This window comes from Sander vitreus, chromosome 19, assembly GCF_031162955.1.
Source record: "Sander vitreus isolate 19-12246 chromosome 19, sanVit1, whole genome shotgun sequence".
Taxonomy (NCBI): Eukaryota; Metazoa; Chordata; class Actinopteri; order Perciformes; family Percidae; genus Sander; species Sander vitreus.
This window is the reverse complement of record NC_135873.1, coordinates 2,939,706-2,966,233: the sequence shown is the minus strand read 5'-3', so window position 1 is coordinate 2,966,233 and position 26,528 is coordinate 2,939,706. Positions and strand designations below refer to the sequence as shown.

Here is a 26,528-nt window from a genome sequence, read left to right as displayed (position 1 = left end):
GCCATGCTGGCAGTGAATTTAAACTCTGAAGCTTGTCACATCGAGGCTACAGGCTGCTATACTGAAAAGCAGCCCTCTTAAAGAGGGCTGGAGTGTAGTCTCTTAAAGTAAAACCGCCATGTGACAATCGCTAAACCCCTCGTAAAGGGCAAAGCTAAAAAAAATACATAAATATGACTTTTATCCTGGTGGCAGAGAGCAGAATCAGAAGCCTTTTCTCCATGTGGGAGCACATTGAGATTAACCCTGTGGCAAGGTCAGATGTTTATTTCTTTGAAGAAGGTCATCACGTAGCATTTCACTATATGGCAAATAGTGACGAACTGGGATCAAGAAACGACCCTGCATGAAATTTGCATGAAATAACTTAGCACAATTAACCAAAGACAAATTATTGTTAATACCAGTAGCGGCCCATAGAGGGCAGCCCTTCTGGCATTTGCCCACATTCCAGATGGCCAGTTCAACACTGATGGCAGTAGTAGTTACATCAGGGTGCAATTTTTTTCTTCACGAATATATAAGACTTTGCTGCGGGATCATACTTGCTGTCATTGTTAAATATTCCTTGTTCGTTTATGAAGGCAAGAATAATGTTGCCACTGATGGAGACAGGGCGTCCATCAAACTACAGTAAGGAAAGGAAGGCTCACAGCAAATCTATTATTCCTCTGGATAGTTGAGTATGAAATAACATTCTGGAGAGTTAAAAGTGTAAGAGAAACACACATGTCAGGGGCAATTAAAGCCTCTAAGTAATGTTCCAGGTCATAGTTATGCAAGTATAAGGGTTAAAATCAAAGACAACTGGACTTGGTTAAAGGCACTTCTTTTTCTACTTTCAAGAAGTCTCTCGGATAAACGCTAAAACGTCTTCGAAGCACCTTTAACCAAGTCAGTTGCCCTTGATTTCAACCCTTTCTTGATCCTCGCAAGTAATGTTGTCAGCGGTCACGACGGTGCCCCACAGGCATGCGTGCCATGCGGTCCTGTTAGTGACCTTTTGCAGGCTCTCTCTCTGGTCCCACTCCTACAGTTTTAGAGTGCAATTCACTTATACACCGCTGTCGTAAATATTGACACCTGTACAGCTTATGATTACATGATCAATGTAAAAACTAGCGAGAAGAAACTTTGCTAACAGCCTAGATTACTAGCTGACGTCAGCTATACAATTCATTTATTTATTTATTTGACACGGGAAGAATGCACAGCTCCTTAGCAGCATTTAGCAGCAGTTAGCTGTTAGCGTTACTTCAGCAACAAGTAAAGCTTTCTGTCGATCAGAAAACTCCGTAAATCACCGATAGCGGAGGCAGAGCATGCCGTCGGACATCAGAGGGAAAACAAGAAAACACTTTCTCCATAAAAAATGATCCAGTTTCACCAAAATCAGTGGCCGTGCCGTAAAGCATTGCACAAACACACACACACACACACACACACACACACACACACACACACATTATGGTCGGTCACAGAGGCACAATTCTAACATAAGTCAGAGTAGCATCAAAATGATTTTGAAACTGTTTTATAAAGGTAAAATTGTTAAAAATGTTGCTTTAGATGAGAAGTGCTGAAATGAAAGAAATCCTTAAACAAAAGGTGAATGTAATAAAAAGGGCGTAGCTTTATTTCCTGACAGTACTGGTTGATATATAACTTTTGGAGTGAGATATCTGACTTACTTGACAGAATATTTCTCCACAGAGGCCACAGCAGACTTTAAAGAAGACAGACTTACTAAAACTTCTACTCCTTTGTTGTAGCCAAATTCTGCATAGTGCTCACTGCAGCCAAGAGAGAAAGAATAATGACGTGGCTTCACAAAAACTCTCGAATCGAACAAACATGGCAGCCAGTATTTATTGGAATCCACTTGATTGAGGGACAGAAAAATAATCAAAAGGTCAATGGCCAATTTAGCAAAAGACGTTGAAAAAGAATGGAGCTCAGCCTGTAGATTATAGTAGGAATTATTTTTATTTTTCAGGCCTTTATTGACAGGACAGCTGAAGAAATGAAAGGGGAGAGAGAGGGGGAATGACATGCAGCAAAGGGCCGCAGGTCGGAGTCAAACCCCGGCCCGCTGCATCGAGGCGTAAACCTCTATATATGGGCGCCCGCTCTACCAACTGAGCTATCTGGGCACCCTATAGTAGAGATTATTGAGTAATTGCTGGCAGTAGTTATTGTTTGGGTTATTACTTTTCAAAGAAAGGAATAACTTTTTTGTGCTTGTTCCTGCTAAAGAAAACTTAAATACAGAATAAGTATGGACATATAGAGATCCTTTCTCGTGATTACAACAAAGTGATCTTGTAATAGCTTGTCTTTTTTACATATCAATCTTTAAAATAAACATTTGTGTGTGATTACGAGTTGAAAGACGGTGTGTGTGTGTGTGTGTGTGTGTGTGTGTGTATAGACGAGTCGTGTGCAAGAATGATGAATGAGAAATTGGATAAAGAAAAGAACTCCAGACTGAATAGAGTTGCGACATCCAAACATCTAACATGACAAGACATCCAACAACAGAGTCACCAACTCATACAGCTCCCAGACTTCACAATAAAAACAACTGCATATAAAACCACACTGTAAACCGCTCTAAGAAAGATGAAACATGAAAGGTAAAGAAGAGAAAGTCCAGCTCATTTGCAGAGAGCTATTTAAGTGGTGCACAAATCGAATAACTCCAACACGCGGTAACAGGTTGTTGCTGTCTAACCAGCCAGTATTGTATGATATTGGCCATGAAAATTACAAACTGCCCCGCAGGAGAGATGCTGCCTGGCTCGCAGACAGGCATTGAACGTAAGGAAATGGGAAATGTACCAATAGCATCACATTTCGCAAAAAACTAAAACCACAACAACTCAAGTGGACTACAGATCAGCAAACTGATTTCCGTGTGCGTCACACCGTGCACTGCCCACATTCAGCACGAAAATCACCTCGGCAGGCATTAGCGCATGTGTGACCGTGCCATGGGGTTATAATCTTGACATTGGTTTTTATTTAACGCATGCCGTTGTCATTTGCAAACTGCACCCACAAGCAACAAGCTGAAGCCCTTATTATCTGGGATTATCCCACGATGTTGGCCGTAATTGACCTTTTTTTTTAAAGGGAAGAATAATGACTCCAAGCTGGAATCATCCAAACAAGGCAAGAAGTCAAAAGGTACCAGTCAGTTCCAAATTTATCACACTTAAACCACCTGTAGAGCCCCAAGAGTATACCGTTTCTACATAGTTACACCTGATAATACTGGAAATACTTCATGTGCTGTGGTGCTGCTGAGAATATGTTAGAAGATAAATAATAAAGCTTATTACAGGCATGTTTTTAGGTCAAAAGTTGTGTCTAGTTTTTGGGATAACAGGACCCCTTTGCCTTTCTTCAGCAGCCATTTGTTCTTGATCAGTGTGAAAAACAGCCTATTTATCATAGGTAAAATTAAGACTTGTTTTAGTACAGCGAGTTTGTTTTATCTCAATTTTATTGTGTCAGCTTGAGATTTTTTCACATCTTCATGGAAGTCTCTTCCAGGAAATAATTTCTTTTAAAAGCCTTTTGCTCTAAATATAATAATATCCATCTACATACTAGGGGGTTCTAAATGCAGACCACATGCAAACAGGGAGTAAGAAAACACTGTAAATGGACTATAACTCTGCATGACGGCGACATTCACCTTTAAACATACAGCTGGTCAGAAGTCTCTCAGGATGCCGTAGAAAGCTTCCACTGCTGTGTGGAAGATAAATTATGCATGAAGCCTCGACAGCTGATTTCACTCTCAGCCATCCAATAGTTTCCCATGTGAGCTTTTAAGCATTAAAGACAGCAGACATGTTGAACTTGTATATTGAAAACATGCTGTTCTGGAGTCGCCCTGACAGAGGCCTGAAAGCTTCACAGTGGGTCTAAGCGTCTGAAAAAATCCCCCCACATCTTTTTGGTTTTTTTACTTTTCTTGTTCAACTACAGCCACATGGAGGGCTGAAAATCTGTTGGCAATTTCCTCTCTCTCTTTAAATGCATGTGGGTGTGCGTGTGGGTAATTTTCTGCTTTCAGGACTCAAGGAACGTGAGGCAGAGACAGGCATGACACACCTAGCTAGACGAGCTAGAATGGCCGGGTCCATGGTCTGTACTACACTGTATTGGGTTCCCCTTAGAGTATATAGGATAAACATGAGGGGGAGGTGGGGAGGGGGGTGACAAGACATACACACACACACACGCCAAACCCCAGAGCGATCATGTCCAATTTGCAGGTTGGGTTGAGTGTTCGATGCAGGAGGCCGCTGCCAAGAATAACACCACAGTAAGAGCTGGATGACCATTTAAAACACTGGTGAAATTAATCATATTCAGGATTTTGAGGCATTTCAGCAAATTAATCAGGGAGATTTATAATACAGGGGGTTCCAGTGCCTTGCTTAAGTGACTTTAGACTAGTACCAGGTGATTAAACCTGTGACCTTTTGCCTAAAAAGGTGAATGGACGCAGAGAATGAAAAGGGATGAAGTGACAAATGGTAAACCATAGAGTTAAAAATGAAAGAATGAAAAAAAGAGAGGCAGGATGTTAGAAAAGAAGAAAAGACATAAGTGAAAAAAAGGGGCAACTTAAGCTTGATTTACAAAGTGAGAAAGACAAAAACAAGGAGCAACAGTCGGCACAGAAAATGTATCTGTGTACGTCTATATTTCTATGGCCTGGCTGGCTCTGTCTACATCTGTGCTAGATGAAACCAAGCAAGGAAGAAATGAAACAGAGACAGGACAGAGAGGAGATGTGTGCCGTCGGGGAGAAAAGTGGGAAAGTTTATAGTTATTAATTACTGGAGTGATGGAAAGAGGAAGATAAAGTGTCCTGTCTAACTTCAAACCAAACTAAACCATAACCATGTTTAGAGTACGATATGGTACATTGTAAAATACCACCTTCTACACTAAAGTAACTGAGAGTGGTGTTTACAGACACGGTTATCCCCCATTGCAATGCATAACAAAAAGGGAGGAGCTCCTCAAAGCTGCTGCAAGAAAGCAAAAAAAAGTGGGATTGTATGAGGTACTTATTCAAAGTCAGTGTATTATGAATCTGCACTAACATTTTATAAATTACACAAACTAACCAATCGAGGCCAGCAACTCCCATGTTCTGCAAGGTAAAATTACCGTTAACATTATGTCTCCTCTAACAACATAGAATCATATTGAAATAGATTTCAATATGATTTCACCCCTAGCTATGACGTTGCCAAGTAAGTATGTTTCTTGTTGAGGAAATACTGTACAAAATACACATGCATAAGCATATTATTTTTACTTACTGTTAATTTTTAACTGTTTACGTTTTTTTACCTAATATGGTCAGTTGTTTCTTATCCGAATCAAAGGTCTAAAGTTGTCTGAGGGGGATGTTTTATTACAGAACTTTTAACACAAACAGTACAACCACGTTTAATACAACCATTTCAGTCTGCTCACACACACATACACACTCACAGCCAGTATTGGCTATTTAACCATCACAGCAGTGAAAAAAACTAACAATTGAAGGTTAAGAATTCACTTCACTTACACAAAAGTTAAATAAAGCCCCATACAAGTGGACAAACAAATCTGTAGTCAACATTTCTGTTACTGTTGATATGGTTTTTTTGGTAACCAACATGTTTTCACACTTTCTTTTAGGTGACAGAGAACATCATCTCGAAACAAACCTTCATAGGTGAGTATCTCTCTCTCTCTCACACACACACACACACACACACACACACACACACACACACGCATCAATATCTGACATTCTTCCATTTCCTCTCTCCCTCAGAGGCGAGAACCATGCCTCGCTCGTTCAACAACTCAGGGTCAAAGTTCATGACCTCGGTGGCCCAGAGGCCATCTGCTCACTTGACCCTCAGAGACACCAGCTCTCAAGGTAAGGTTCGGCTGGGATTACTTTGGGTCAAATGTTGAAGGAAGAGTTAAAAGGAAAGGAAACTCAAATCACGTTTGAGCAGGGGTGAGACTTAAAAGGTACACTGGTAAACCAAAACATGGCTGAAATGTGAAAATTTGTTTTTTTTTTAAATTACAAGGAAAGAGAAACTCAGACTCAAACAATGATGCATGAAAGCAGACTTTTGAGTGTGGATAGGAGGAGCGGCTGTTGTTAATTCAAACACCCAAAATATTCTTTTAATTGTCTTATCTTTCGGTCTATGCACGTTCCCTTTAACATGAACTCAGGATCTTTTAGGATCCCTTTATCTTCCCCTAGGGAACAGGCTGCTTAAATATAGCTTATAATTAATAATTAACTGGCTAAATACCTTAAATCATTAATATAAGGGCAGGCTGAGGACCATAAGAACATAGGACTTGAACTTGCTGTATTAAGGATCAAATTCAGTTATTTTAAAGTTGCTTATCCTTTGGACATTCCACCTTAATCTCAAATATGAAGTGTTTATTTATGGCTGTAACTAAAACATACTACATATTTACAGTACATACTGAACGCTGTGTTCGTCGGTACTATATGCAGTATGAAACTGTTTCAATTCATTTTGCAGTATGATAGGCCAGGATTAGCTTTCCGTTTTCGTTTTTTGAAAGCAGAAGTAATGACCGGTTGCTTTGCATTGTGGGAAAAAGTAGGTGAGGTAGACTGGTCAGATGCGTAACCTGCATGCCAAGAATAGCTATCATGAACTGACTGAATCAGTGAGGTATATCAATGCATTCAGCAGTAAAACAGATATTTATTTATAAGTACAGCATCACAGATAGGAATAATGGAGCATATGCATGTTGTAAAATGTGGAATTTGAAAAGTGGGAATGTGTTTTTCATGTGTGTGTGTGTGTGTTATCCAGACCTCTGTATCGTTTCATCTGAAACTGGCATGCGAACTGAAGGGTGTTAACAATCTGGCAAAGTCCGACTGATGTTATTTCCATTGAGTTGACAAAGTGCAAGGATGGTGTTGTCTACGTGTGTGTGTGTGTGTGTGTGTGTGTGTGTGTGTGTGTGTGTGGGAAGAGAGGGTGAGGTTCACACATTCTGCCTGGATTTCTCATAAGGAAGTACAACAGCAAGAGACTCTAAAGGGGTTGACGTTTGATGTTTTTAGCCACAGCACAGCATAAACACACACACATTAACACACACACACAAGTTCCCGCAATTAACACTTCTCTGCAGGATTTACGTTCTGTAGGTGTTTCTGTGTTGAATGTGCAATCTGCCAATCCTGCACAATATGTAAACATGCACATGAATGATGACAGCATAAAGTAGGGAGACAGAAAATGATACACGCAAGCACAGGAAAAGATGCTTGTTGAATATAGAAGGAAAGCCCAAGAGTTGCTGGCTCTGAATCAGCCGGCATCTTTCCCTCTTCTCTTGTACTTATTTGTTTCTCCCCACTCTCTCCTCCTCCTCCTCCTCACCAACAGGCTTCCCTCCCTACCCGATCCCCACGCCAGGTCTCCACCAATCCTGTCGCCATGTGGTCCGCACATGGGCCAATCAGAGCTTCGGAGCTCACCTGCACAACATGAGCCTGTCCAATGGGAAACTCCGAGTGCCTCAGGATGGGCGGTACTACCTGTACTCACAGGTGATCATACTGTACTTTCAGTGCTATTTAACCTGAAGTCCTTGCAGTATTTGGTTTTGTTTGTTTGATTTGGTGCAAACTTGTTTCACTTTTCACACTTACAATAAAACAAACCAAAAATCATAGTTTTTTGGAAATTACTATTTTAGTTGCCTACAAATTGAGGTACATTTTTTGACATGACTGCTGAAGTGATGGTAGTTATTGTGATGCATTTGCACCTTGACATGACTGCATCTAAGGGAAAGGTGGATCTACGGCAGAACTGGAAGACAAGAGGACAAATTCCAAAGAAAGTTCTCAGAGCTCAAGATGTCAATTTATAAACGCAAAAGTATTCAGTTTATAATAGTTCTCTCAGATAGAGAAAAGCTATGCATCCTCATATTGGTAATCTTCACACCACAGCAAAAGTTGGCAGTTTAAAAAAAAAAAAGTTCGAATATTAAGCTTTATCTTCATCATCTTTCCCACTTTGCTCTCTCCTGCCCCCAGGTGTATTTTCGTTATCCGTCCCCAGCAGCCAGTGACGGAGACCAGCGCAGTGTCAGCCACCAGCTGGTGCAGTGTGTCTACAAGAAAACCTCCTACCCCAGCCCCATACAGGTATGTTATCCCTTTCCACTTGAAATAATTAGCTCATGTTGATTGATTCACACGGTTAAATATCTTTCCTACCTTCATTTTCACTTCAGCTCCTGAAGGGAGTGGGGACAAAGTGCTGGGCACCAGACGCCGAGTACGCCCTGCACTCTGTCTACCAGGGAGGACTGTTTGAGCTGAGGGCCGGCGACGAGCTCTTCGTCTCCGTCTCGTCCCCGACCATGGTCAACGCGGACGACTCCTCCAGCTACTTTGGCGCCTTCCGCCTGGACCTCTGAGAGGAAAGGATGGAAGAAGAAAGAAAGGAACAGATGAATAAATGGGTGGGCTGGAGACAATGAGTTAGGGGCCTTCTGAATATCCGTTGATTGAAAAAAATGTGTCATTTAGGCAGAGCTGTAGGATGTTGGCCTGGATCCTCAAAGTTTGCTTGGATGGATACACTGAAGGATGGAAGGATTGGGGTTTGAAGGCTTCGCTTGAGTGAAAGGGAAAAGAAAGTCTTCCTTACTCTCCGTTAAGCACAAACCTAACCGCCAAGAGCAAGATATATAAAGACACGTGCAATCAAGCGAAAAATAAATGTGAGGATATCGATTTTCTGTTGATTCTTGGGAATAGCAAATTAACTTTTGGATGTCAAAAAAAGAAGTTAACCACAGAAAAACATTTAAAACCCTCCTGTCAGATGCCCATAGAATTAGGTCACCCTGCACCCACAAATACCACATGAATCTCATTATATTTCGAACGACAGCAGCCTTTTTGTGGGAAGCAATGGGACCCCTCGGATTTGGATTCAAGACCGAAGAATGTAGACAATAAAAACTCAAATCCTCTGCATCCGAGATGTGAGGAAGGACTGTGGAACGGTAGCAGAAGAAAGTCAAATGATCAAACCAAAGCAAAAGAAATTTGTGGAATACATTTTTTTTTCTTTTTTCTTTTTTAAGCGTGCCATGAGAGTACTGTACATATGAATGGCTGAGAATGAGATTTAGACAAAGAACCGTGGTGATTTAAAAAATTATTCATATGTATTTTACCTTGACTGGACTTAAAACCACTTGGATTTTGCTGAGGACACTAGATCTGTGGATTTTATGCAAAGACATTTTTAGGATGATAAGGATTGTTTCTTTGTACTGGATACAGTAATAAGACTGTGAGACTGTGAGCAACATATAGTGCCTTTTTGAAGAAAGGATGCTGCAAGGAGGAATGAAAACAGAGAGGAAGAGGCAGAAATCTTGTAAAAGGCCAATAAGAATGAGTTCATGCAGAAGAAGATAAAAGGAAAGAGAGAGAAAGAGGCTGGTATGCAGCCCGACCAGTCTGTGTTGTTGATGACTCCCTCGCAATCTCGTTTTCTTTTCTTGTAAAGAATTTTAAATATCTTTGTCTACCCTGTCAAGCTGCATTCAGTTTTATTTTAAGCATCAGTGAAGCCACCAACCACAGACACACATGTCAACAGGCTAGTCGTACAAACACAAAACACAGAGGCATGGTTTAGGTGCTTCTCAGATCAAGAGAAAAGAGGTTTAGCAATTTTAACAAAGGCTCACTGATATGTTATTAAAACACCTAGATGTCTGAAACTATTTTTACTTTTGCTTCTTTAGTCCTGCAAATCACAAAAAAACAGTTGCTTTGGAGTTTCATCACAGACCAAATAAGGAAAGTTGCCACTCATGATATAAAAAGGTCCACTGGAGAATTGACTGTACAAAAAATAACATCTGCATAATAAGAGCGAATGGCCTGAAATTGGAGCAGACTTACATCACTTTAGCACGGATTAACATTAGAGAAATAGTTTGGCATTTTGAAGCTTTTATCTGTCTTGCTAAGAGTTAGATGAGTTTCATACCACTCTCATAACTGCTACAAGCAGGAGACAGTTCATCTATTTTATATTAGTCTATTTCACGACGTTCCACTTCGGGGATTGCTCCATTGTCGACGAAAATTCCACCGGATTTCACTCATTTAGGCCGGATGTCCGTTACCTTCTGCGTTCTTTGTGTTGTAATTTTAAACTCCGGTGGATTTATGAGGACTATGGTTAACTGCTCCTCAGATCTCTGCAGGGTAAATCCAGACAGTTAGCTAGACTATCTCTCCAATCTGAGTTTTCTGTTGCACGACTAAAACAACTTTTGAACGTACACGTTCCACCAAAACAAGTTCCTTCCAGAGGCTATTTTGCAGAAACACCGTTGCTCCGTATGGAGCTTAGCACCGCCCATGATGATTGGGATTGGTTCAAAGAAATGCCAATAAACCAGAGCACGTTTTTCTCCCATCCCGGAATGCTGCGTGGACTAGCCAGACCCTCCTCGGTAGCGCTGTGGAGGAAGGTCTGGCAATGCGAGACTAATCTATATAAACAGATATCTGCATATGAATGCAGAATCTGGAGGCAACGGGACAAGATTTTGTTATCAGAAGGGTTCTGGTTTACCTTTGTAGTCAGAGTAGTTTTGACCAATCATGTTTGAGCAGGCTTTGGTTGCATGCCGGTAAACAGTCTGTGTCGAGAGCGAAAGAGATGGAAAGCATTGGCCGAAATGTAATCTTGGAACCCATTAGCTATCATCTTATCTTAGCTTAGCACAAAGACTGGAAGCAGAGGCAAAGGAGGATTTTTTCACTAGCCATGCTAGCTGTTTCTCCTTGTTTCAACACGTTGTGCTAAGCTAAGCTAACTGCCTCCTGGCTGCAGCTTCATATTTACAGTTATGAGAGTGGTATCAAACTCATTTCATTCTTAGCAAGACATCAAATAAGTGTAATGTCGAACTATTGCTTTAATTTACGACCAGTCACTTATTATGTGCTAATCAGATGTGTTTTAACATTATAGTAATAGTTAGTTAACCGGATAAAAGTTAGTTGCTAACAAGAAAACAGAAGTAATTTGGTGTATTAGTGCTGAAACTGTTCTTAGTAATCATGGTCAAGTTGTACTTTCAGACACACCAGCAGATGAATTCCTCCAATATGGCTGCCAGTCACCTGGACACACTGACACATAAATAAAAACATATGCAAACATTTTGTGCAGTTCTAATTTAGAAACACACCAAAGAATTCCAGCTGCAAAACGGTTCAGCAGGTGGAGACAGAAAAGATGAATTTTAGGAAAATACAAGCAGATTTAGTAACAAGACACAGACTTGCATAAAGACAGATTTGAAAGGAGCGAGAGAAGATATTCACAGACAAACCATGCACCGACTCCGAAGACTCCACCCCTGCACACTTTTATCTCTGGCACACACATAAGGAGATACAAACATCACCTCACACACCATATCCAGGCTGTGCTCCGCAGACACACACATCATCCAGCGTCAAATTGTAAAGACACAAACCCACTCATTTATCCACACCATCTTGCCTCCCTGTGCCATCTGGTAGTTGTCAGTGATCAGTTGGTGGCATGCATGGAGTGTGAGAGTGTGTGTGTGTGTACTTATGTTTCTTCAAAGGGCTCGGTTCACATGGATAATTCATAAAACAAGGTCAAACTAACATAAACACATTTCTTTGTTTGTGTATCTACTATTTGTTTTCCCTGAGAGAAAATGTTTTATACACTTACACACTCTGACGCACACTTTTAATAAGGTGACATCCTTCCAGCACTGTGGTTCACACATACCTGTGTATGTACTCTATGCAAGGTTACGTTATACTGTAGGTTTGATAGTGAAGCTATGAAAACACAACGTTCCGGTTTATTATTCTGTGCAAAGCAGATAATTGAAGGCAAATTTAATTTAGTTTTATTGCTGTTTCAACTGGGGTTTTTTTTGGCACCTGGTCACGTTTCGGTCGGGCTTTTTCTCGGCCCGCCGACGCTCCATCACATCACACATACCAAGCTTGCCCTCCCTCTGTAAACTTTGACCAAAGTCAGTTTATTTTCCAGTATAAACTTCCAACAATCATACAGCCTTTTCTTTCTTGCACTCCGACCAACACAAACAGATCACTCAAACAGGTCCAGCACCGGTGATAATGCAACTTACACAAATCTCTGGGCCAGCGGGAAAAACATTTGCATTGAATTGAGGCGTGTTTGTACTCAACAGTTTTGTAGCTGTGACATGTGTAGCACATGGTTGGTATGAAAATAAACAAATATTTGAACTTTCCCTGTGTATCTGCAGATTTACAGTGTGGCATTTTGGTGATGTAGTGAGCAAAGAGAACATCCTTCAACCATAAATGGTTTACTGAACGGGCCTACCGGGCACAGGCCCAGGGGCCCAAAGTGTCAATAGATCAGTGACAGTGACCACTCACTATATACACACATATACATACACACACACGCATATATATATATATATATATATATATATATATATATATATATATATATATATATATATAGTACTGTGCAAAAGTGTTTGGCAGGTATGAAAAAATGCTGTAAACTAAGAATGCTTTCAAAATGGAAGTGTTAATAGTTTTAACTTTCATCAATTAACAAAATGCAGTGAATGAACAGAAGAGAAATCTAAATCAAATCAATATTTGGTGTGACCACCCTTTGCCTTCAAGACAGCATCAATTTAAGGAACTAGGCAGGTAGGTTATTCCAAACATCTGGGAGAACTAACCACAGATCTTCTATGGATGTAGGCTTCCTCAAATCCTTCTGTCTCTTCATGTTATCCCAGATAGAGTCCATGAGGGCTTCACTGTTGCCTGCAGACACTCATTATTGTACCGCTCTACAGCCCTTCGGCGAACAACCTGCCTTCTGCTGCAGCCAAATATTTTAAATTTTGACTCATCAGTCCAGAGCACCTGCTGCCATTTTTCTGCACCCCAGTTTCTATGTTTTCGTGCATAGTTGAGTCGCTTGGCCTTGTTGCTATGTCGGAGGTATGGTTTTTTGGGCTGCAACTCTTCCACAAAGACCACTTCTGGCCAGACTTCTCCGGACAGTAGATGGGTGTACCTGGGTCCTACTGGTTTCTGCCAGTTCTGAGCTGATGGCACTGCTGGACATCTTCCGATTTCGAAGGGAAATAAGCTTGATGTGTTTTTCATCTGCTTCACTAAGTTTCCTTGGCTGACCACTGCGTCTACGATCCTCAACGTTGCCCGTTTCTTTGTGCTTTTTCAAAAGAGCTTGAACAGCACATCTTAATACACCAGTCTGCTTTGAAATATTTGTTTGGGAGAGACCTTGCTGATGCAGTATAACTACCTATATACTATAATTGGTTGATCATACACCTGACTACAATCCTACAAAATCCCTGACTTTTTGCAAATACCTACAAGAATTGATGCTGGTTTGAAGGCAAAGGGTAGTAACACCAAATACGTGCATTTTGTAAATTGATAAAAATAAACAATCATTATTTATATTTTTGAAAGCATTCTTAGTTTACAGCATTTTTTCATACCTGCCTAAGACTTTTGCACAGTACTGTATGTATGTATGTATGTATGTGTATATATATATATATAAAAATCTGCCCTGGACTTTGAGACCCAGACCAGCCTACCACAATCGGCGAGACACCAACAGTCCTTGCACTCCCCTTCATACAAACAGGTTTCAAAATGAACACAATTTACCAAAGTGGCTGGTAGATTTGCTTGACTCACCAGCCAAAAATAAGTAAAACTTTAACATTCACTAGTATTTGGCTGGTGGACAAAAAGTTAATTTTGAACCCTGCATACCAGCCCCTAATAAGGGGAAAAGTACAAAACTGTGTGCATAATGATTCATCTCCATGTTAACAGGGAGCTCCACCAATCAGAGACATTGCTGACACTTTAGGATTGTGGGTACTGTAGTATTTCTCCATGACAATAAAACAGACTTGTGGCTACTTGTGGCTTACCATCGTTTCACAATCTCATAGCTTGTGGAGAGTCTACCATGGATGTTACCACATCACGGCTAATAACCAAAATCCTTGATTCGGAATATTAATGGGATTTTCACTCCCGGAATGTCACTGCTGAGCTCTATGGGTCACAAGATGAATATGAGGGATTACAAAATGATAATATGGGAATGGTAAATTTGTTTTAGGGGTAATTATTCTCTCATCTTTGCTCTTTTTGTGAAATTACTATACTAGGAGTTTTTAAGAGGTGGAATTTACTCTTTGGTGGAACTAACCACAACTTCACAAGTTAGGAAACAACTAATCTACAATGTCAAAAAAAAGTTATTTCAACATTGACTACTAGATGTTCTTTGACCTCCATTGCCCCAAGTCAATGCAGACCGGGACGCATTTACTCTGCTGAAGACAGTGAAAGCACCCCACGGATTCACTTGCAGCTGAGTCCTCCCTGTGAAGCAGTGGGTCGAGAAGAAATGAGAATACCTCCAGGGATCCATAAAGTATCCCACTGTTGCAAATAATTGGCATTGCAATGGCAGTATTTGGAATTTAGTGCAAAGATCATAAGGAAAGTTTTCTTGCAGAGAACAACTTGTGACATCCGCTGCTTAGTTTATTAAGTTTCTCTGAGTTTAAATGTTTTTCATTTGCAGCACCCTGCAGTGTGAGCTTCCTCATCTCCAAGCATTGTTAACACTTCACTTTTTGTTAGATAATAAATAAGCTATGAGTGCACATGCTGCTTTAGTGCGACGCTCTGTTTATGCTTAAAAACAAAGTATGGGGCCATGTCATCCCAAATCATCTTAATAACTGGAGATATGTTCATTTAAATGCTGCAAAGACCAAACTCATCATTTAGCTAATTAAGTCATTAAAAACTAGGATGAATTAAAAACGTTTTTATCGTTTTGGCTCTGTACTACAGCACATTGTTTGGAGGAGGTTAAATTGCTGACTTTCAGTTTTAAAAAAAGTTGTTCACATCTATATTGGGTGATCAGTGTTGGAGTTTGTATGACCAAACTGGAATGATCTCGACTGGCCACCTGACCTCAGTTCAACTGATCAAGTGTTAGAGAAGACCAGAGAGAAGGCAAAAAGCCACTGACTCTTAGTCCACACGTACACGGGTATTTTTGAAGACATGGTTTTCCCTCCGACGTTCTCAAAAATAATCCCGTCCACACAAACACTTTTACAAAATCGTGGTCCAAAATGAAAAAGCAAAAACACACCGAAGCGCTGTAAAGAGCATGCCATGCTATTATCAGAAGGCTACCAGGCTGCAATAACACATACATCTCTCTGTAGCTCATTCTGATGCCTCTGTTTCTCAATATAGTGGAAGAGTAACTGTACATTTATCTGTAAACATGTAAAAAGTCCTGTTAACAAGGTCAGAACCAGCACTATTTTGGCCACATCCGCTATTAAACGTCACCTCAACTGTGACACCTTACAAGGAGAGAACAGCGCACATTCTGACACACACTCAGACCAGACAAACACCTAGTTTTCGCTGTATTACACAACAACACTGAAAACGGAGTCTGGAAATCTTTACCATGTAAAGGAGTTTAACAAAAGATCCATTTTCAGTGACCTGAAACATAGTTTGTGTGGACGAAAGGCCAAAACACAGAAAAAGCTACGTTTAAAAAGACTTGTGTACGGGTGGGCTAGGCCTGAAGAAGCAAGAGTGAAGACCTGAGACTTCAAAGAGTCACTAAAATCATTATGTACTAATATTTACTAGAATTACATTACGTTTATATACATTTTTCCAATTACATAAAATTGGGGAAGTTGAATAAAAGGGTTACAATTCTAACAGTGTTCAACTGAACTCAAATTAGACTTTAAGAGTTAACACAAAAACGTTCTGACTGCACCGATGTCTCCAATTCCCATGACAACCAACGAACAGACAAGAAGAAAATTCAAAGAACACACCAAAACGTCCCAGCCTCTCGGGTCCAAACCCAGGACCCTTCTTTTTAGTAACTACTGAGCCACTGTGCAGCCTCAAGAAAAATGTATGTAGCCAAATTGACCCTTCGCTAAGCCCCGCCCTCCTTAGTTACTGTTGCTACGCCTGACAAGCTTTCGTGCCTGGCACGTCTATTACAGTATGTATGCACTGGTGTCAGACATTCCCAAGGAGATAATTAGTAATTTTTGGCGAACAGGTGAAATATCTGAGAGAGCAAGACAAAAGGGACTGCAGTATGCATTCGAGGAATATATCCATGACATAATATGCAACCGATTTGAGAATAATTTCATCAAAATTGAAGCTAAAGCCTAGCCTGACATCATCATACTCAGATTCTAGTCAGAATGAACTTCCCAACCTCAAATGTTGTGGGCGTGGCTAAATTTGGCTGACATCTAGGCTAGCTAAAGCCTATAAGTCCCAGCGCAAGCAACATCCGCCTCATACGCTGACCATTCAAATGGGAAACACACAAATTGAGGAACAGCTATGTTCATGCACAGCAAGTGAAATTTGAAAATAATCTAATAATTATAAATCAAACAGCTTATCCATAAGTCTTGTGGAATAAACACAAGACAGTTTGCAATGATAACATTCTCCTGCTTATATTTTTAGCGATTAACAAAATGCTGAAATATATTTTAAAGTATGTCAATGAGCCTCCGTCTTGCCTTTAATCATCTTATTTTACGTTCAAATATATGCATTATGAACAAAGAACCGTCAATGTTTCCAAGCAATGCTGTGCTGAGTTAGCTAGCTAGCTAACATTAGCGTGTTCTTGCCTTGGAGCAAACGTAGGTGTTTTTGTTCATCCTGACGACATTTAGTTGTGAATGGGGCCTCCCACACTGCTTGATCAACGCCCGACATTTCTCCCCTTGGGTTTAAGGTTTCGGGAAGGGAAAAAATTCCACCACCCCGTCCAAACTTTTAGGATATCGGGTATCAGATTTGCACAATCCATACGCACAACGCTTCGGCATGGTTCCCTCACTCGAAAGCTTGACAGACCTCTCGTGCCTAGTAACGGTTCCTAAGCCACGATTGGCCTGTGGTGGTTTACGGGCGTGGCTTAGCTTAGTCAATTAGATTTGAGGTAAAATTGCTGCTCTGAAACATGCATGTCTGAAAGGAAAAAAATAATAAGCCTATTCAAATCAGATCAGCTGTATAAAACAGCCAAGAGGAGTTTCATTTTATATATGTTAGGGATAGTGTGTGTATGTATTCGTGCTGACATTTGAAACTAACAGTTAGTGGTCTGCTGTGAATCCAATACGAGACCACAGCCCAATACTGTTGAACTTAGCAGTTACGTTTGTATTATTGAATAATGCCCATGTTTCAAATGTATAAAAAAAAAAAATACTCTGTGTAATTATGTCTTGTGTGTGGCTCTGCATGAAAAGTGGTTTTCCATTTCTACAGTTTGTAGCGTTAATTCAGAAATTGCCAGGCCACGAGTCAGACACATCGTCCACTATTTGTTCTCCATTAGACCTGGAGAAAGACATTGAGTTATTGTGAATCATATATAAATCAACACTGAGACCAATTGCCAGCTCTGTTCTGAGCTCCCATCCAAGATGCATGCTGTATTTATATTTTGAAAAATAGTGCAGCTTGCTGAACAAAATTATATATTTCCAAGGGAAATACATCACAAGCCCAATTTGAGTTTGACAGACTGGTTGTCCAAAAGCAACAGTTTTTGCTTCGGCTTCGGAGGGATGGAAAAACACCACCAACCAGCCACTGTTGGTTCATCTACCACAGTTTGTCTAGAGTACTTTAACTGTTAAATATACCCTTTGAAACAAAGTTATGTTTACATTTACTGTTTCTCACCCAAATGAACTGTGTGCATCTTTAAAGACAAGTAACAATCTATTTCAGTCCTCATAAAACATCTGCAAAGTCAATTTTTGGATACATTTTAAGCTGCATAGTTTACATCTATAGGTGCTTCTCACTTCCCTTATTTAATAGCTCCTTGCTCCTCGCTCCAAGGCTGAACCAGAAGTTGTTCTGGCCCTCCTGTGAAGGCTGTTTCAAAGCTCTTATTCCTGCCCCGAGGATCAAGGACCGAGGACAGAGGATCGAGGATCGAAAAGGGATCTCTGAGGAGCCATGAGCGAGGATACACCAGAGCAGCATTCCTGGAAGTCGTGCAGCAGAAAGCCGTTGCTAACTCCGCTCATACAGATGATGTATTCACGTGAGGTTTCAGAGGAAAGGACATCTCATCCCTCTAAAAACACATTTCCTTGCTTCCTCTCTCATCCCATGATTTCCACTGTCTCTCCCATGCTTCCTCACTAAGACGTGAGGAAGGGAGGCAAGTGGAGGAGGTGGGGATGCAATTTAAGGGAAGTGAGAACCATCTCATGTTTGCTAGCCAGCATCCTTCTTCTTCCTTGCCTTTTTTTTGGCACATTGCTATATTTCCTGCCATGTTAGGGCCACCAACTGTTTGATCAATGGAATAGCATGAAACCATTTGCAGGACTGTGTATGTCGGCACCTCTGCATGTCGTCCCACTCATAAAAACATTGCTCCCTAGTGCCACTAGTGGTCAAAAACTAACTAACCTTACTCCAAGTTTAGTTAGGTAGTGAGCTAGTCTCCAAACCTAACATCACAAATACTACATTCATGAATGGATAAAAATAGCTCACTGTTATATTTATAATCAAATCACAGCTCCTGCTTGGTCGTTCCACTTCGTCCATTAGCTAATTTTATTCAACAGGGGTTCAATGGCTCCTCCAGGGGGAACTGAACCAATTTGGTTATTTCTGCTTTTACACAAGCTCCAACAAACATCTGTAGCTTATAACATGTATGGTTGCTGAATAGCAAAAATGGCTGTTGAGTAAGAAATCCACCCCCAACTGTTATTGGTGCACAACACGCTTGGACCCTAGCACATATGCTGTGACATCATGTTGACGGCGTTGAGATAGATCAACATATCAACTCATCAGGACCAGATTACTGTCATTATCCCACTTACTTTAATGTGTTCCTGTTGTCAGTTTGTGTATGAGCGTGACCAATGAGTGAAAATGCAATCCAGATCTTCAGCCCTCCAGAATTTTCTATTTCATAATATTTTTGAGAAAAAACATAATTTAGTCTGTTTAGATATACTTGTGAATAATCTAACCTTAACCTTAACTGAAAGCGCCAATAAACATAATAAACATACCCCTTGAAGAGGTGAGGACAGGCAAACTGTCTTCACTGTAATTTGGATCAGATACCAATTGAAATACAATAACTCACATGTAGTACACAATGAGCAGGAACAAATGCAACAATGCAATTTTTAAACCACTCAGACATGCACATCAAGACCTTATAACCTCGGCCAAGGAGGTTATGTTTTCAGTTTGGTTTGTTTGTTAGCAGGATTGCAGAAAAACTACTGGCCCACTGTTCATGAAACTGGTGGAAGGGTGTAGCATGGGCCAAGGAAGAACCCATTACATTTTGGAGTGGATACACAAATTGTTTTTCACTTTCATTAACATTGCGAGAAAGTACATGGATTTTGTGGAGGTCTGTGCTGTCCGAGTGCCCTTCTAGTTTGCTGCTGTTTTACTTCAACATCTCCAAGTACCACAGTTTTGTATCATGGGGCACTGAGCAGCTCTGATTGAGTTTGTAAAACTTCAGAGCCTTGCTTGAAGGCATCGTGAGTTCTACCTATTAATTTTGGCTGCCTTCATTTTCTTAGCTGTTCCAGGGATTTGAACGAGCAAACGAATGCTTGGGATTCCACCTCTATTTTCACACTTTAATTTATTTAATCACTTGCATCAGATGGTTCAGCAGGTTCAGTTCAGTAAATTGACTCATCACTGAAACATTTGATGTTTTAGTTTTATTAGCATGGGAATGTATTAGCAAACTGAACTTTTAATTATGCTAAATGTTGCTAATTTAGTAGATTTTGTTAGCTATAATGTACATGTATATTATAGCAGCCCATTTCATCCTAAAATATATTCATTTGGGACCCAGCTTCCCAAAACCAGCGATGGAATGTAAGTACTGAGCCTACATTTACTCACTTTAGTACAAATTTGAAATACTTGTACTTTACTTGATTTTTGTTTTTGTTTATGTATACTTCTAATCCACTACATGTTAGAGACAAGTATTCTACTATTTACTCCACTACATTTGTCTGACAGTGATTGTCTGATGTACGTATCTCCAGATGTGTTTGATGTTGAATGTTTGTGATAAACTGAAGGAGAAAAGTCTTCCTTTTGGATCAGCTGAGATATGCATCGTCACAAAGCTGAAAACAGGGCTGTTTTTTCTGACACTATTGAAAGGTTGGCTCTAGAGATACATGGCTCTCACAGGCCAATAAAATGCAACATACACATTAATACAGCATAATACATACTTTAAGTAGTTTAAGTACATTTCGCTGATACATATTTTACATACGTTTTTTAATGCAGGACTTTTACTTGCAGTGGAGTATTGTTTGACAGTGCGGCATTAGTACTGTTACTGAGGTAAACAATTTGAATTCTTCTTCCACCACGGCCCCAAACGATCCAGGCAGCAGCTGTAATCAACTACAGACGCGGTGTCAACTTCAATTCTGGCACCGTAATCACACACTGACACGTGTACATTATGTGCGTTACTATATCTACAACTACTCGCCCAAGCCATTAAAATAACAAATGTGTTTTTAATCAATTTGCCTGGTTAAAAAGGTTAATCCAGAAGTGAAGCTCACCGTTAGTCTGTGTCTTGCAGGAATTCTATTGTCTGGGGACACCCAGTAATTTGTGATAATTGCAGAGGCTGTCAGAAATTTTTACCCCATATGAATCTACTGTGTCTGTAATTTGTCGAGTAAAAATTCCAGCACAAATTGCCGACCATAATTTTGTTAGGACGGAGGTCTCCTGATAATACTAAGCTCACAGTAACTGCAGCCACAGTTTCCTTCATTTTCATCCTGTGTTATATGGATGCAGGAGTGAAATTATTGAAAGGAATGTTTTGTTTTACTTTACTAACCTTATAAGATCAAAGCCAAAGAAGAGGATGTTAAATCAATGAACAGGCGATTGTTGGAGCAGGCCATGCAAGAAAGATTTCAAACACAACTTAAACTGTAAAACAGCAAGGTCTTTTTCCTTTGTGAAGATGGCTATTATTTGGATGCACACAAACTGTACACTAAAAGAGATTAAAGATAATCACATGTGGATCCATATCGACCGTCAGGGTCAAGAAAGGACAGTAATGTTATCATGGTACGTGCAGATTCACATTCATTTAACATTTACTCTGGCTTTAATATGGCTGGCTTTTAATGTCTTGCTGATGTTAGAGGTATTAACTTCAACCAGAATCGTACAATTGACGCAGCTCTTGGACCACTCACGAATGCCACATGAAAAAACTAAATAACTACTGTAACTCTTCACATAAACCAACTGAGACGACTTATTTGTTTCTTTCTTACGACACAATTGATACCAGGAGGAAGAAATCGAATGATAAATAAAGAAGGTTTATGAAGATGTCAGGCAAATTCTCTCATGATTTGTTGAACAAAGGGATAGTGTGTGCAAGGAATGTTCAATTTTGTTACCCTGCAGAGGGGATAAGAATGTGTGTAATTTAAGCATGCTATGTGCTGCATGGACAGCGTGTAGATACATCCATGATAACAGCAGAATAAATCAACATAATCTGGAAGTAGTAACATGTGTGTGGCATGAGGATGAAAATGTGTGTACGTGTGAGAGATTTCAAATGAATGCATTTTACAATTACTGTATTCATAAATACGATTTTTACTATGTGAAAAAAATGAGGGCTGCTCTGTGGAGGTCTGACACTCATTACAGTTTAGTGACTTATTTAGAGCTCAGCATTGGATTTCATCCGTTAAATCAACACTACAGTTTATGGACTTGTTTTGAATTTCCAGACACTCTTGGACCTTTATAATATACTTAATATTATTAAATACATAATTTTATATAATGTATAGACGGGGGTTTTTCAATTGGAAATGTCTTCATTAGATCATAAAATGCATATACTACTGTAGATTGTGGCGAGTTTAATACAAAGATCAATTGGGAGGGTTTTTTTACGGCCAGCAAAAGCAAACATTTGCATTAATCGAATTATATCAATATATCATATTGCTTTAAATTGACTTTTAATCACCAGCCAACATAGCTAGTGCATTTTTAAAGATTGCTAGCCAATCAGATTTTCTATGGCGTTATATATGTGTCACATTCCTGAGCGAGTAATTGTACGTTTTGAGCACAGAGAACTATATTTTGCAAGCACATTACATTGTATTTTGAACAGAAATTAACACACGCAAAAAATAATTTAGTTTGAGTAAACAAAAACCTATTTCGTGCACAATAAATGTATTTGCATGTCTTTCTCTGCTCGCAGGTAGACGCTGCTGTGCTCCGGTCACGTCTCCCTCGCTCTCAACCTCTTGACTCTGCGCACTCGACTCCAGACACGCTCGCTCAGATTTTCACAGCGTTACAAGTGTGCCACAAAACCAACCAATCGCAGAATGAAAAGGTCAATTCTGATTGGCTGTTCTCCTCCAATTAGATTGCAAGTAGCAGGAAACAAAAATCTAAACAGTAGTTTTCAGTCAACAGCTGTTGGTACAGCAAATACTGACTACAATGGAGCTGTTCGACTAATGTTACTGGATTAAAACACATTTCGGTCAGTATTTTGTATTATTGACTTATATCACAGAAATGTCTTAATATTTGTGTACACTATAATGCCGTTGTTTTGTTTGACTTATATGTCCTTGTGTGACTAACGTTAGTTTGACTCATGCTTCACAAGCAGTCTAGCTCACACACTGCAGCCGACATGCCATCTGAACAGGCCTCGCAGCACTGTAACTAGCTAAGTTAGGTCTCGCAATGCGAGACCTAACAGCAGAGACAGAGACTGAACAGCAGTAGGCCTATACACACTATATATATATATATATATATATATATCACACTATAGCCACATTTAAGTAGTTTTTAATACTTTGGTTACATTACCATATTTTATTAACCTGAATTATGTTGCTATATTAGCTTGCGAAGGAGCTATCCGTTGCTAACGCTAATTTATCTCAAAAAGCAGAAACGTTAGCTAGCTAGCTAGCTAACTACTGCCAAGATCTGATTTAACTGGAGACCAGTCATGTGTTTACACCGTCTTAAAATGAAACCATATCTTGGCAGTAACGTTAGTTAGCTACTGCTTTTTGACATAAATTAGCTAGCCAACGTTAGCGTTAGCAACGGATAGTTACTTTGCAAGCCAATAAAATATAGCTAGCCTTGGAAACAGAATAAGGTTAATAAAACACAATAACTAGCTATGTAACTAGTATTACAAACGTCTTACAAGTGGCTGTATTGTGACATTTTAGGTGTGTTTGGATGAATATGTTGGATGAATAGACTTTATCCATGCTGGGCTAATGTTAGATTGCTTGTGAAGGATGACGTTATAGTCACACAGGGAGATATGTAATTCAAACAACGGTATTGTGATTAACGCAACTATTAAGGCATGTCTGTAATATACCGGTCGGTCAATAATATAAAATACAGTAGATCAGTGCTTTGCAACCTTTCTGGTCTGAGGTTCCCCCACAGCCCTGTCATATAAACTCACATACCCCGCCCTATCAACTCCCAATGTGTTCACACATTGATTACTTCGCTATATGTTTAAACATATGTGTTGAGCTGTTTTAGCTGATATATTGTTTTAAATCAATCATAATTCAATTATTATTTCGATTAGTTAAACTGCTCCACAATCTTTCCAAGTAGGCTATACCACTGGCTACAGCAGAGATACCCCTTGCTGGGGAATCACTGCAGGTGTTGTGTCAAAGACTGTTTCCCTGTAGATGTGCGTTTCATTTTACTTGCAATCTAACTGGAGACAAACAGCCAATCAGAATCGACCTTTTCATTCTGCAATTGGTTGGTTTTGTGGCACACTTGTAACGCTGTGAAAATCTGAGCGAGCGTGTCGGGAGTCGAGCGCGCAGAGTCAAGAGGTTGAGAGCGAGGGAGACGTGACCGGAGCGCAGCAGCGTCTACCGGTGAGCAGAGAAAGACATGCAAATACATTTATTGTGCACGAAATAGGTTTTTGTTTACTCAAACTAAATTATTTTTTGATTATAAACAGACCAAATCTGGCACATTATTTCTGCAGCCTGCCGATTCAAACAGACTGTGTTATTAGCTTCTTTCGTCTCAAGCCAAACTGGCAACTAACTTTACAATGTTACTCGCCAAAGTTAATCTTAACCGGCATTTGGCGGGTTGGCGGGTGTCAATTTAAAGCCCTGGTTGTGTTAAAACAGCTCTAATGAGAGCCATTTTGAACTCTCCAGTTATCTTCATCTCAAAGGTCAGCACTGTTAAGATGGTTTGCAAAAAGTCCACCAAAGTTGAACTCTACACAAAATCTTGGCGCAAATTTACTTTACACCTGTGAGTAAATTCCACCGTAAAGAAATTATTACGGTCCAAGTTTCTCCGCGGAAAACACGCAGGAGAAAACACCACATGCACGACAGCTATGGCAGGATACACAACAAGAGCTACTGTGCATAGTTTCATCATCATCTTTACCTTTTACAGGTGCTACATGTAGCATTTTCACATCATAATTAATCACATTTTCTTGAGAAGCAAAAAAACATTTTAATCAAACGCAACCATCACCTCCAGAAATATGGAGCTGCCAAACATCAAAAATAAATGATTCGATGAATTAATGAATATGCTAATAAATGTACCAAAATATTGAAGATAAATGTAGGCATTATTGTATTGATAACATGTGACATAATATTTGTTTTAATTTGCTATTTTTATTTACCTTTGTGTTAAAAGGTCCCCTATTTAAAATACAAAAGCAAATACATGAATAAATACATTTAAAAATGAATAAATGGGAAAATGAAATAGGGGAATTAATACAAAAGGTAAATACATCAAAAAAGGAAAAATAAAACAAAAGTGTCAATTTATGTTCTTTCATGTCATTTATTTATTCTTATTTTGGGAGCTTCCGTCCTCCATACAGAAACACTGCACGCAACTGTGTAAGAAAAGAGTCCTGTCAACTTTGATTTCAGACCCAGACTGACGTTTTGATTAATGGAGGCCATTGGTCATACAAAACACTTTATCTACTTTTCTCTGACCCATTGTGTTTTCATAGGAGTGTTAACAAAAGACCTATTGGCTTTTTTAACCTGCCCCCCCCACAATATAGTACCACCCTTCCTGACACACACGACCCAGCCACCTACATACTACAGTTATCTCCATATCAGCATTCTCCTCATACTGTACCCACTTTCCCTCCGTCTCCCTTTCTCACACACAGAAACACACACACACACAACACATCCATTATAGCACTGCCGCACACCCTTCATATCAACAGTGCCTCCGTTTACTCCACGTCTCTTGTATTATTGCCCAACATGCTTTCTGTTTTCCTAAGAGCCAGTCAGGAAATTTGTTTCATAAAGCAGGAAAACACACACACGCGCACACAGAAAACCCAAAACATCCTGAAGAGACTAAGTGGGGCCAGACAAGCGCTCAACCTGACACACACACACACACACACACATTTTTTAAGAGAACAATACTGCTTTCTAAACCCTGCAGCCCTGACTACCGGCCATTTCAGAATCAGCGGGAGTGGTGTGATCAGAATACCTTGCAGGGCACCTAAACAATGCAGTTATTCCTGCAATAAAGCAACAAACAGTATTAAGGCTTTGATAAGGTCTTTAAAGCAGCCCCTCTGGCACACAAAGGGTTTGTCACAGGAAGCTGAAGGAAACAACCCGTGGAGAATGAGAAAATGAAAAGCTGCGTGGCTCAGTCGTACACACACACACACACAAAAATAAAAATAAAAACGGGACACTAAAACACAATCTGCAGAGGATTTTTGAAACGCTAAATAACAGCCAGACTAGGAATGGGATCAATATGTGTGGAGCATGTAAATGTCTGTAGCATGGCTTTGGGTATGAAAATAAACTTGACTGGAGGTTACTGTGATAGCAATCTGAGCCACGTTATGGAAAGTTTGAGAAAATATGAAAAATATGTAACACACAGAAAACCACTTTGTTTGACTTTTCAGCCACATTGGATCAAATCAAGTACGATTACACTTCTTGTCAATACTTTGATGGACAGTTATTATGGTATGAATGTAGGGTGTGTTCAAGGATTTAATGCATGTGGAAAACATGCTGCGTAATGGAGTGGATCAGAGCAC

At 39.9% G+C, this 26,528-nt stretch overlaps 1 protein-coding gene across 1 annotated transcript in view; it reads left to right on the top strand.

The window, feature by feature from the left end:
* tnfsf10l (TNF superfamily member 10, like) overlaps nucleotides 1-8,671 on the top strand; it is a 50,293-nt gene extending 41,622 nt beyond the window's left edge. Inside the window, exons 3-7 of the mRNA XM_078276354.1 lie at nucleotides 5,716-5,752; nucleotides 5,855-5,962; nucleotides 7,488-7,651; nucleotides 8,147-8,257; nucleotides 8,347-8,671. Coding sequence (XP_078132480.1) covers nucleotides 5,716-5,752; nucleotides 5,855-5,962; nucleotides 7,488-7,651; nucleotides 8,147-8,257; nucleotides 8,347-8,532 — 606 coding nt within the window. The 3' untranslated portion in view covers nucleotides 8,533-8,671. The remainder of the gene's footprint in view (nucleotides 1-5,715; nucleotides 5,753-5,854; nucleotides 5,963-7,487; nucleotides 7,652-8,146; nucleotides 8,258-8,346) is intronic.
* Nucleotides 8,672-26,528: the final 17,857 nt, after the last annotated feature.